Raw genomic sequence first — 13,529 nt, 5'->3', positions numbered from 1 at the left:
AAAACATCATTGTGTAGGTGCAAACTAAGTAGTTTGGCAGCTTGATGACATTTTATTGTTGTACATGGTTTCTGTACATACAGTACGCACGTGGTTGGAGGCTTGCATTTACTATTTAAAGGAACAGTCTCATATTCAAACAAAACTCACCTAAACAGCCAGCACACACACACACTTTACATTGCCTCATCAGTTAAGACAGTATGGGTGGATTTTTAATCAATGTATCAAACTGAACGACAACCAGAAACTATAAAAGGGACAGACGTGAACTCACTCAAGAATGCAGGTGGTGTTTCAACAAGACCAAAGAGTCAGGCACAGCTGAGTGACTAGGCAGAAATAGCTACACTATCAGAAAGCAGACCGTCCAAAGGTTGTAGCTGAATGAAAATAGTTTCTGCCTTTGAATTTAATCAGTCAGTGAGACAATCAGGCACGCTCCTTGGGCGTTACTTCAGCGATGCATTTTTTACATGCTTGCTACATTATTTGTAGGATTTCACTCTACATTCCAAACCAGTGTCACAACCGTTAGTCTGGTCCTGTCTGTCCAGCCTTACAGCACATGAAGTTCTCAGCGTATTGTGATAATAAAAAAACATGCCATTGTGCTCCCCTGATGACTGGCATGTTGCTACACAAGGGAAAGATAAATCCTTTAGTTTAAGTCCTTAGTCGCAGATAAGCTATTGCTACTTCTTTATGCATTGTACTGTACTGTTACGCAAAGTGAATGCCCCTCCCTGGTTCTGTGACAGGTGGTGAGACTCTAAACCATATTTGTCATTACTTCTACTAATACTCTTCAAAGAGCATGCTGTGTTTTCTTTTCAAGAAGATCAGAAAACTAATTCAAATTGCTTTTTTTTCCCGTCACCTTCTCTCTACTCGATTTATAAATCATTTACAAACAGCTTAATACATCAATACGAGTTACCAGGAGCCATACCAGATTAAATCAGGAAGATCAACCAAGGAATAAAGAGAGGGCAAACCCTAGACAAGATTATTAGAAGGTGGTGTACAGGTCACTGTGTCTAAAGAATAGACCTGTACCAGCCCGCATGATCAATTCCATTCTGCCACCAGGATACAACCATTTGAAGAACTGTAAATCAAGGTAGAAAATCTTTTTTCCACCTTCAGCAAACACCCTCTGATAAAGCATTGAAAAGAGTTAAGGCAACAGCCCACACAATGGCATTCTAATAATTTGCTGAGATACTAACAACACATGACTCATTTTCAAATGAAATATATATATATATATATATATATATATATATATATATATATATATATATATATATATATATATATATATATGCATGCAAAAAACTGTGACAATGATACCAATACTATGGTAACTGCAATGTAATAACTGTAATAATAATGATGTGTCTTTCCAGAGAGCTGATAGATTTGGTGAATTTGCAATGAGATATTCACCTAAAGACTGTTTGGGGGACTATAATATGAGTTTAAGTGATCTGGGCCCAGCTCCTAATTGGGATTGTTTGCACTATGCAGCAGTATTGCATTGGGATGGGGGGGCTATGCTTTCTGCATAACAAGCAGATTGTTTTTGTTGTTTCAGAGTTCATGGATAAATTGCATGCTCCATAAAGTCAACAAAAAAATTTGACGTTGCACAGGCTTATTCAGGCTTGCTCAGAGACTGCCCTGAAAGTTATATTATCTGGTGATTTTATTAAATAGGACAAAGCCGTGCTAAAGCAGTAAAAAAAAAAAAAAAAAAAAAAAAAAGAACACATAAGCATAAGAACACGAGTCATGTGATAATAATGACACATTGGAGCATTGATCGACATTGAGTTATAAAATCAAGATGCTAGCACAGTATTGATATTGGGTATATATACATCTTTGTTCATATGTCCATTTATACATGGACATTATATGTCGGATTAGAATGTGCCTTTCCAGGTGGCTGGAATGCCAACAATTCCAGACCAGATATTTATATATGACAGTTATCTCTTTAAGGTACTTAAAAAAGTAAAAAAAAAAAAAAGTTGAAACAGCCAATCAAGGCAAATAAACTCCACAAAGTATAATGATGAAAAACACTGATGAAGGCATTAGCTTTAGTTTGTCATCTTGACTAGTATCTAAGTCTGCTTTAATAGAACTTTTGAAACTGGATTTTCAGTGAGACTCAGTGTAGCTGAGAATCAACTGAAGTGCATATACTTCATTAGTGGCATCATTTATCAAAATAAATATTTGAGACCAAAGATAAACAGCACTCTGTGTCAACATCATCAATCAATTCATGTGTTTCAGGCAATGTTTATTGCACCTGAACAAGCCTCTTCTCATTTGTATTCATGCATTTAGTAAAAAATAAATAAATAAATATTCCCCCAGTGCTTGTGAACCATTAAACTGTTTATCCGCATGGCTATGACTCATGTATATTGTGCTTAAGAGTTTAACAGCGACAATTAATGCATTCAAGGTTACCACAAGAATATACAGTTACTGTGATGCTATGAGAATAGTTGTCAATTGAACCTACAGTACAGTAGGCTTTCAATAATCCAAATCCTGGTAGTCCAAACTATTTTATAATCCAAACCATGCCATCATAATGAATTGCATGGTGAGAGCAGCTCTAGAAACTGAATTTCCTCTCAGGAGAATTGCAGTTAAATAATACTGCAATACAACAGTGCCCATGTGTGTAAAGTACGGTGTCCGACATACTTTTAAATTACTTTATTTCTTTGTATTTTCCTCCCAACAGAGACAAAAATGTGTAGAATAACAGAAACGTACCCACTAGCCTAATCAGAATAGGGTCTACTCCCAGCTGATTAAGATTAGCGATTGTCTACTGTGTGTAATGTGTCCAGGCAACAGAAGTATTGTGGATATAAGGTTCAGTCACATGACAACATATCAGAGTTCAACTGAATACATTTCCTTTAAAAAAACAAAACAAAAATGTTTCTTGATATTTCGCTTGTGCCTCTGTCTTGTCCCAGTGGGACAGGAGATATGCACATAACATCTATATCATATTTGTGCCCTAACCTTGTGAGTCAAAAAAACATTCCCCAATTAGCACTTAATCATCTAATTAGGAATGGCCAACCCATGGGTTCTGGCAGGGATGGAATTAACTTTCATTCACAATACACAATCTTTACACTGCGGGCGTCTGACCTGCCACACACATTATTTAACATACTGTAAAATATATCAGAATCTGGGGGTGGAGGAACCCTGTCTGTTTGTTTTACTTATTTACATAGACATGCAGTGAATATAGGTCATAGTGAACAACCATTTCAAGTTACTGATGGTTCTGTTATTAATACTGTAATATAATTAATAATATATCAAACTGAAAAAAAAACAACATGGCAAGGAATGCACATAGTTTTTTAGAGGGAAAATAAATAATAATATAATCTCTTGCTGCCATTTACAGTACACACAAATATGAGATACTATGTCCAAATTTTAAAAAAAATGCATATATCTAATCAACAGGACAACTCGACTTGTGTAGAAATAGCTTCTGTCTATCCTATTCATCTCATTAATGATAAGAAAGGGAAAAAAGACAAAAAGATTTTCAAAAACTATTCATAAAAATGTAGATTGTCCTACAATATATGGTGTAGTTACCATGACTGTTTTCTTTGTGGTTCTCTTAGCCATTAAGGAAAAATGCATCCTGTTTTTCCTAGTGTCCACATTATGTGCTAACATAGTGCTGGACACACTTCTTCAGCTCTTTGATTCTAAAGTCACATGCTTTATAAGACTTCCACCCATAGCATAGCTGATGCATTAACAGATTATAAATGTAATATTATTTTCCTGGGGAGTAAGAGAAGCATGTGGTTGATAACATTGCTAAATATATCATTTACTAACCCTCAAAAAACTACAACAGTTTTGTTTATTAGTTATTTTAAATAGCAAATATCATATTCCACAAAAAGCCTTTGTGCAAGTACAGTATAAAATGTATTCAAATGTACAGTAAAACAGAAACATTAATTGTAGAAAGAAAGAAAACACAATGTACAAAGAGAACAAGTTTAGATTTATTCCTCAAACATTGAGAAACCTGTCCAGACTTCCATAGTGGAATAAACCTATAATCTTGATCTTTTTTTAACACAAGCAGGTCTAATCCTCAAAGGGTTTATTGCAGTCTGTGTTTCCTATTTTTAGAAAGGTGTCTCTTAAGCACACTCTGGTTAATATGATTTTTATAATACCGACATTGGTTTTCACCTTGGAAATATAGGATTAAATTACAGACTGGAGTAAACATTTTAAGAACAGGCTCTTTTGTTCTTTCTACAATAAACATTTTCCATTTGATATTTTCCATTTTACACAAGCCCTCCATATCCTATTTGTAGTAGTTAGTTTCACTTCAATTGTAGCTATACAAAAGTGATGTTTGCATTGTAAATGTTCAATATGGTATGCATCCCATGTTTTTGGCTGTGCAGCTGCAATAACAAAAGGTTTTTACATTTAAAAACTGATTTTCAATTGCTATGGTTTTCTGCATATTGCATATTGGAGCGCACAACGTTTACAGCAGCATCGAATATGACCCAAATATAGAATAGGAAAGACCTGAGGAAAACGACCTGACCTGAAAGTAGCTCACCTGTGTCCTGTGTCTTCTATCCCTATAGTAAATGAAGTGCAATACTTCCATAGGTTTACTGAATAAATAATGAAATGCAAAATCAGTAACAAGCTATTCAAATAATAACTGCTGTTCACCTGTCCACACTGCTCACAAGCTGGGGTCACTGAGCTGCATTGTAGGAATCTCTTAGCAAGGAAAGATATTTAACCAGAACTCTAATCAAGAATACTTAAAAAATGGGAAAATTGATGTAAAGTATTTTCAGAATCTATGTGCTGCCTGTTACCAGCAGATACTTCATCATTTAAATCTGCAGCAGTGGTAATTATGACACTGCAGGTCATTGCCCCTCCACAATGCCAATCTGTATGTCTGTTTATTGAGTCATCCTTATATGCCATTTTGCACACAAATCCTGAATGATTTCTCTGTCCAGCAGAAACCATTATTTAAATTTGATGTAATGGTGACCTGCAAATAAATACAAATCAAAATGCCTTTACAAACCAAAACATGCATTTTTTTCCAACTTTAATATTTTACATAAACATTTCAATAAACCACTACCAAATTATTTTAAAATGACTGACACATAAAGTTTATTACCTATGGCACCAAGGGGCATGATTGGTATAAACAGTTAAACTTAAAATGTCCCATGCATGCTTGTTACCTTCCTGTGGTTGATTCCGACTACCACACTTGCGGTTATATTTTCTATACTCGTTATTTTATTAATTGTTTAGCAGGAGGTGTTTGTATATACTTCAAGTTCATGCTGGATATAATCAAGAATAAGAGTTGTTTGATCAAAAGGACTAAAACCAGAAGCTACAGCAATCAAATACAGACTCATCCACATGGTGAGGGATATACAGATTACATTTTTTTCTGACAACAAAAGCCACTTACTGACAGTGTTATTTACATCATCAGCTGTAGTAGATACTGTGTACTGTGTATATACGCCAATGCCACCTGCTGGACATTGCATTGATACTGCAAGCTGTTTTTGGTTTCTGCACTATAAATTCAGTTCTAAAGTATGCTTCAGTTGAAAAACATGTTGCATGGAAACATACTTGTTAGGAACCTTTGTATTGTTTAAAGATTTTTATGAACCCCTGATTTATCATACTGAACTTTTCTGAAATTTGGAGTGCATTGTTTCCAGATTAAATAGTCACTGTATACGAAATGGTGCAAAAAGTAACACGTTTAAAATTTGCCCGTGGGAAAATAATTTTTTAATTTGATCCATCCCCAAACAGGAGAAGAGGAATGTTTCATTTTTGCAATGGAATCCTAATAAGATACTGTTATTAGTTATTTAATGTGTGGGAGGTAAAGTCTGCCTCTCAGCAGTTTGAGACAGTGGGATGCATAACTCTGTTACTAGGCACTCTTGCGAATCCAAACATTTACTGTGTGTTACACACTTTATTTGCTACCAGCTACAGACATATGCATTTAGTTTCACAGACCCATTTCTGTGATACCGGTCACACCAGTCATGTGTTTTTCTGGAAGTATTTTCAGTTACATCAAAAACAGACTAATCTGTAAGGGAGTAAGGGAGTCTAAAAACTTGCAAATGAAATATTTAGAAGCTTAAAGGAAACTGAATGTTGATCAAATTCAGGTCTCTGAACTCTGCAATATCATATTTACTAGTCAGCTCCATTCATGTCATTCTCCATTTTATGCAGCAAAATGACTTTATTTAAGCAATGTCCTTAATTAAACTCTTAATTTTCTGTTTTTGGAAGAAGTTTAAATTCGAGAAATGGGCACAATTATTTGTTTTTTATGTGTCTAGTGAGTGAGCAATAAAATTAGCTTATACAATTTTAAGCCATTGTCACTGACTATTGCAGGTGTTTATATCTACTCATTCAAACATGCCATTCTGTTTTGTCAGCATTCATATTTGTTTCCTTCTCTGTTTAATGCAAAGGCATGCACAAATTCATGAATGTTAACTGCTCTAAACACCTACTGATAGGTTGATATCCCCAGAAGAAAGTTGAGGGTGAGGTTGTAAAGTTACACAATTCATTACTAATATCTGTCAGTAGGTGGCTCAACGCACATTCAATACTGAGATCTGTTTTGTTTACCATGGCTACTGATGAATCAGCGTTTGAAAGAAAACAGGACGATCAAGAGGAGAGGGAGTTGCATTACAGCTCTAACTAGTAGACTTCATTGTGAGTTTAATTACAATCGACACACGTGAGATGTAACTGTAGTCCTTCAACACTAAGTAACTTTATAGAAAGATAACCTTAATAAATGAGTTTCAGTGTCTATTACTGAAAAGTAAATATATATGTATACACACACGCACATACAATACAATATAGCACCAAATATTTCAGTTTTTTATTTTTCTTAAAAATATTTCCGAACATAAAACCAATGTCACCTTACAATAATTGATTTTGAGTCTTTTAAAATAAAATATCGAACAGAACGAAATTTCAATGTACCATTTGTAATTCAGTAATATGAGAGAATTGGTCAGGGGCTTGAATATTTTTGCAAGCCACTGTATATATATATATATATATATATATATATATATATATATATAATATATATATATATATATATATATATATATATGTATGGGCCTGTGTAAGGTTAGTTTACTGGTCTGTTTTAAGTGGTTACCTTCTGTAAACTACAAAAGTGGTCTGCAGTTGAGATATCTTACTTAGACTGGCATACTGGTCTGCAGTGTAGATTTCAACTGTAAATGTCACAATTAGTTTGCCAAATTACACTTAATAATAAAGCAATAGGTCAAATTGCTTTGCTTCAAAAGTCCTCAAGCATTCTTTCATCCCTGAAGCAGATTTTGTTGAAACTTGTGCTACCCCATTTTCTCTGTGAAAGTGCAGTAAACACAGTAACCCACCAAAGACAGTTGTATGTGAATATGCTTGAGGGATTGTCTGTTGCCCCTTTTTTGTATGGAAAATATGAATATAGCACCACAATGTGGCAATCATTTGTAGTGCAACAAATTGCTTGGTCAGTGTTGGTTCAGTGGTAAGCTAAAAATAAAGCAAGGTAAACCTTCTTAAAACAAAAGCCATGATTTTATTTTTGTATTTATTAAATAATATAATGGTTTAATTAGCAAACAGTTGGTTTGATGGTCCATTGTGGAGTTTTAGACCTCCCAAAAATCTACACCATTTATTATTAATACACAAAGTTAATAAAGTTGATATTGTACTTACACTTCTTATAAATCAAACAAATAGAAAAAAAGGTGTCTTGGAATGTTTGGGAATTAAGAGTCGGACTGCTGATTTAGCTGCATTCTCAGACTGCAGTTCTAGAATGGGGCATCCAAGGTAACAGATGGCAAAAGCGCAACATAAAAAACATGAACAGGTTACCAATAAAAACATTTTCCTGCAGGGGATATTGCCATCTGTGTTTTGTTGAAGTCCCGCTGCCTAGATCATGTTCAGGTGACAGAACACAAGGTCGTTAATACACAAGCTTGCATCATGCTGTACAAATTCTCAGCAAGCATTTGATTCCATTAGACAGGGCAAAGGATGGGTCTGCTAGGTACAGGTACAAGTCTTGAAAGGTCTATTCACCCCCAAATTTCATTTGCCTTATTTATTTTGTTGGGTTCCCCGATTGAGAAGGATTTTTTTATTATGAATCTATTAGTTTTGTTTAATGATTGATCCATTTTGAATTTCACATAAGCCTTTTAACTCATGCTGATAAATTCTTAAGTGACCAAACATCACAAAATGCGTGGATTACACAGAGCAACTATATTAACTAAATATTTTAAGACCATGGAGATTTTTGAACAAAGCCAAAATGAGGTGTAACCCTCATGGTGACCATTACACCTCCTGGTTTCTATTAAAATGGTTATTGATAACATAATTCCATACATATTGTTTGCAAAGAGTGATTTTCTTTTTTTTTTACCAAGTATATTGCCAGATACCATAAAAAAATAAATTATTTTACATGTGTCTCTTTCAAAAATGCACATTCCAGATAGTTATAGCAAATGGAACTGTCAGGTATGTTCATTTTTATTTTTTTTAAGTTTGCTAGTACCACTTTTAAGTCTCTTAGAACTTAATTACACCAATTGGTGAAGCCAATAAACAAAATCAGAAATAACTGTTCACTATCAAATACATGAAAAAAAAAAAAAAAAAAAAAACTTCTTTGGGGCATCAATTTCTAAAATGCACATAAAGATTTCAAACTTAGAACCATTTATCAGAAAGATACAAAAAGGCACAACTGTACAATACTATACCAATCATGTTCATTTGATGGAACGCTGGAAGATTTTACTGCAACCCCTACGAAGGGCTGGCAACAAAAACAAAACAATCAGATATTTGTATTACTTTTAAAATATTTATTCACAGGGTCTGCTCATTCTGTCATCCAAACATTTTACAACATTCTAAAAAATAAAACAAACAAAATAAACAGGGGTTTGGAGATCAGAAATTAACTATTAGGTACAGTAGACAAAATGACATGTACAAACCTTATTCAATACAGTCTTTCCAGTAATGTTACAGGAATATTTAGCAAGCCTTGGGCAACACGTCTAGATAATCCTTAGAAATTCAAAATTGATGCATGTAAAATCAGAGGTTAAAATGTAAATAGAAGTTCAAAAGGTGTAAAATGATCCTTGCTCACAGGCTATTCATTTGATCTACATAGGGCGGATCTAAATATAGGCATTATTAAACAATTAATAAAAGGTCTAAGGTTATGAAAACACAACATCCCACATGTCGTAGTAAATAAAAGGCATTTATAATTGAATTATTTAAATGTAGGCAGAATTTGGAGTCGTTGCCATTTAGATCATCTGAATATACCCACATTAAGTACTGTAATCTGATAAACCCACAGCCCTACAGTAAAAAATGACAAACCTAAATATATACACACACACACACACACACACATCCAATTTGAATTCACTCAAGCAAATTCAGTAAATCACTTCCTTCATTCCAAAAGGGCCAATGCATGTTTTTGCTGTAAAGTCAAGCGGGCAGCAACACTAACCCTTTAAGGAATAAGAGATATGTGTCACATAAATAAGGCAATGCTAACTTTCTTATTTTTGCAATGAGGTGCACATAGCAGGGTTTAAGATTTACTGACAGGTTGTATATGGCCATCCAAATTGTCAGTTTCTTCATGATACTTGAGTCACTCTCAAATGTATTTTAAGAAGAAACTATTTGTACTGCTGCTCAATTCCTTGTTAGGAATGAAATAACCTTAAAAGCAAAATATCAAAAAATGTACAAAATGTTACATAAATCTTGTCTTTATGGTGGAAAGGATGTGTTTCAACTCTTTTTGTAAGCTAGTGGTTAGCTCTGCCACACACATTTCTTGAAAGTCCATACTATTAAAATTAACAACCCATTTGTCTTTGCTCAGATATTTTATGACCATTAATCAATTTGGTAATCTGAAAGTTTTTTTTTTTTTTTCTAATTAAAGATTAGAAATGCATATATTATAGGCCCAATTTCTTATGTTTTAGTAAAAGCGAAAAATATGGAGCAAACATTTAGGTGGAAATAACATTCCTTTTGCCAACCCTATCTGTACAAAGAGGAGGTGGTTAACAGATATAAGCTGTAATGATGTGTTTCAATAATTACATATCTTAAGAGTATGTTGTGTATACACGTCACATGTACATCTAGTGCACACTTTTGGCTTTGCCTTTGTCAGGTGCCTTTGGTCTCTGATGTAACAAACCCATATCCTATCATTCCTCCAATATATACACATCTGAATTTCTACCTTGACCACTTAGACTCCTTGAAAATATGTCGTTTCCCCCCGCAGTTATTCCTACATAATAAAATTAAATCACATCTACACTGTTTCTGTCCAAAACACACCTTAAAAGAAATAAAATCACATGTTCATAGTCAAAGACTGATGCTAGCATTCAACTTGTATTCATAAATGCTCAAATAAACTATTAACTTTTTTTAGACATGAAGAAATTAGCTTCAGTCTTGTGTAAAAGGCTTGGATGGTTATTGTCAAATCTGAGAGAGTCACCTCCACAATATGTATTGCTAGAAAGAGCCGCATACAGTTGATATTGGACGTTTTAATTCAACTAGATATACAGACCACTTTTAAACAAAGAGTTGTTTTCTTCTGTGATGTAATGAACCAACTATAACTTCAGAATGCACATCATTGAATTAATGACAAGTCAGGGTTATTAAAATCATACAGCCAGATCCTTAGGGTTCAAATAAAGACATTTAATCTTAGGGACCTACTGTGAAGTCAAATATATTCATACAAGTAAATGTAAAAGAAAATGATATGAAGAGGTCAACCGTCCAGTCCACATAAAACAAAATTAAGTGTCATATTTCAGGTAATTAGAGTTTTTTTAACCTTATTTCTGATCTTAAAAGGTTGTTTACACAGTGATAATCTTTAAATTCAAAATGCAGTATTTATTGTAAAGAAAAATCCATAGCAATGGTAAGCTTTACAAAAAGGTCCGAACCCTGTTTCATTTTATTTGTTGAAAGTCCATCGGTACCTACTTTATGAACAGTGCTTGTGTGGTTGTGTGGTTGTGGACAGAGTGCATTGTGTAATGCAATTTGTTAGGATCCAACACGGGTTGTGGTGGTTTTCCTGTCTGAGAAAAAGCTCCTTAGGAGGACCACCTGGCCAATGCTAACAATTAGAAGGATAACTGCTTCTCCAATGGACCAGAAAGCTACTCTGGTGTTCAGGTCCTCTGCACGGCTACGTCCTTGAGCTTCCCTCAGGCGAAAGTGGGTCTGATAGTCGATAACAGACTTCAAGGCTTCGTGAATTGAAACGCAAGCAGACTCCATCTGTGGTGAAGAAAATGAAACAAAAGCTTCATACAGTTATTTTTAAAAAATACATCCATTAACTAATGGCATTCCCAGGTTTTGTTTAAGATTAAAATGTTCAACCTTTACTTGGCACAATGTAAATGAATATGGTCACCGGTTCAAGAAAGAATATGTTTTAAAATGTACTTTTTACCTGTAGATTATTTTCCATAACTTTTTTTCTAAGTAGCATAGTCCCTACTCTATGTAGCATACCTGAGTCAATGCAGTAACTCTGTTCTCATTGGGAAACAGAGGAGGATCTTCTCCAACTTGGAAGTCAAAGTAGACAGTCTTGTGTGTGAAGGTGGAGAACTCATTGCTAAAACAGAATTTATAAGACCCATTCCTTGCTGCAGTGAAAGTAAAGCTGTCATACTGCTTCTTCATTTCCTTATAGAGGACGTTTCCCTCTGGATCTTCAAGTCGACAATCCACATCGTAGTGACCGCCAGTGACAACCTAGAACACAGTATCAATACGAAATTTGAAATCTCCATGGACAACTGCTGGAAACCAAGTGCACAAATGTGAGTTTTAATGCACTCTTTTCAAATACAACTGTATATGCAGCACAAGACTTCAGGAATGCTGTAGTATAGAGTACGAGTCTCACAGCGGCCATAAACTCACTTGCGAATAAACCTAAGAACGTAATGTAGTCGCTCTGTCTCTACAGCTAGATATAGATATATAGATAAACAGACGCACCCCCATAACGATCTGTTTGTTTAGGGAGGAAACGAATGACATGTTGGGAGAAGGGCGGCACAGGTTAGAGAAACAGCCATTGTATTTTACTGCATTAACTTCAGATTTTACAATTAAGACAATTACTGCATCTGCACAACGTTTTCAGAATGTGAGAAATGCCAATATGTTTAGTACTGTATTGAAAAAACAATCGATAGGATTATGTATACTTTTTCAGTCGTACTGTGACTGTTCATCAGTGTCAACTGGGTGTGGAATATACCAGTCACCTCAATTTCTTTCATCCATCTTGCAATTACCAATAGAAATATGCCAGTAATGTCGTTTATTTTTAAACCTTACCTGGAACTCCAGGGTACACTTGGTCCCGATTGTGATTTCCTCGTAGAAGCACTGCTTGGCGTTGTCTGGGAGTTCAAAAGTAAGCTCGGAGCCCCGGACCCACCCCAACAGGAGCTGGGCCCACAGCACCTGCAGGAGCACTCCGATATTAGCACCATACATCTTCAAACAAGGGGAGACAGACGCACTCACGGTGGATTTCGACCCTACGACAAGACCTGCAGATAAAAAAATAAAAATAAAACAAGTATAAAAACCGATACTATATTAAACATCAACACATTTAAATCTATTTAGAAATGCTATACCCCTGTACCAAATCCGGATGTGAATGAAAAACGTTTTCAAATCTTATTTATTTATTTTTACTTTGTTCTATGGTAAAATCCTAAATGTTTGGTAAGTTTACGTCCAGTACACTAAGGTAGACTGCGATTAAGTAATAACAATGAAATTTTTAAATGATATATCCTCTTCAGGTCCTACTCACAGCTTTACAAGTATTCTTTCACCCGGATGTAGTCGTCGCTCCTCCTGCGTGGCACAGGAGGATTTGCAGAGTTGACCTTTGATTCAGGAAATACTTTTTTTTTCGTTCGTTCAAGGGAGTCTGTACAAATTTTGGGAGATTAAAAAAAAAAGACCGAGATCACTGCAAATACAGTTGGTTTTAAGTCACTGTGTGTGTGTGTGTGAGATTAATTTAGGATTCCTGGTGAAAGGCTTAAAAGGAGGCTACGAATTCTATTATTATTATTATTATTATTATTATTATTATTATTATTATTATTATTATTATATAGTATATAATAGGGGGATTATACCAGCTACTCAGAGTCAGGTGTCGAAAACTTTTTTTTACCAAAATCGCTAGG

General features: G+C 34.7%; 1 protein-coding gene across 2 annotated transcripts; it reads right to left on the bottom strand.

Moving 5' to 3' along the window:
* Window positions 1-9,059: 9,059 nt before the first annotated feature.
* Window positions 9,060-13,240, bottom strand: LOC121302766 (transmembrane emp24 domain-containing protein 7-like). Of its 2 annotated transcripts, none has more exons than XM_041232954.1 (4): window positions 13,145-13,240; window positions 12,655-12,872; window positions 11,815-12,060; window positions 9,060-11,574 (listed from the first exon to the last, which is right to left on the bottom strand). In XM_041232954.1, the coding sequence occupies exons 2-4, from the start codon at window positions 12,814-12,816 to the stop codon at window positions 11,338-11,340; spliced, it is 645 nt and encodes a 214-aa protein (XP_041088888.1). In that variant the 5' UTR covers window positions 12,817-12,872; window positions 13,145-13,240; the 3' UTR covers window positions 9,060-11,337. The 2 variants fall into 2 exon arrangements, with proteins under 2 accessions (XP_041088888.1, XP_041088897.1); XM_041232963.1 differs by lacking the exon at window positions 13,145-13,240 and adding an exon at window positions 12,963-13,123.
* Window positions 13,241-13,529: the final 289 nt, after the last annotated feature.

The sequence above is a fragment of the Polyodon spathula genome, chromosome 2 (genome assembly GCF_017654505.1).
Source record: "Polyodon spathula isolate WHYD16114869_AA chromosome 2, ASM1765450v1, whole genome shotgun sequence".
NCBI classification, from domain to species: Eukaryota; Metazoa; Chordata; class Actinopteri; order Acipenseriformes; family Polyodontidae; genus Polyodon; species Polyodon spathula.
The sequence above is the reverse complement of the archived record's forward strand: the minus strand, read 5'-3'. Positions and strand labels throughout refer to the sequence as shown.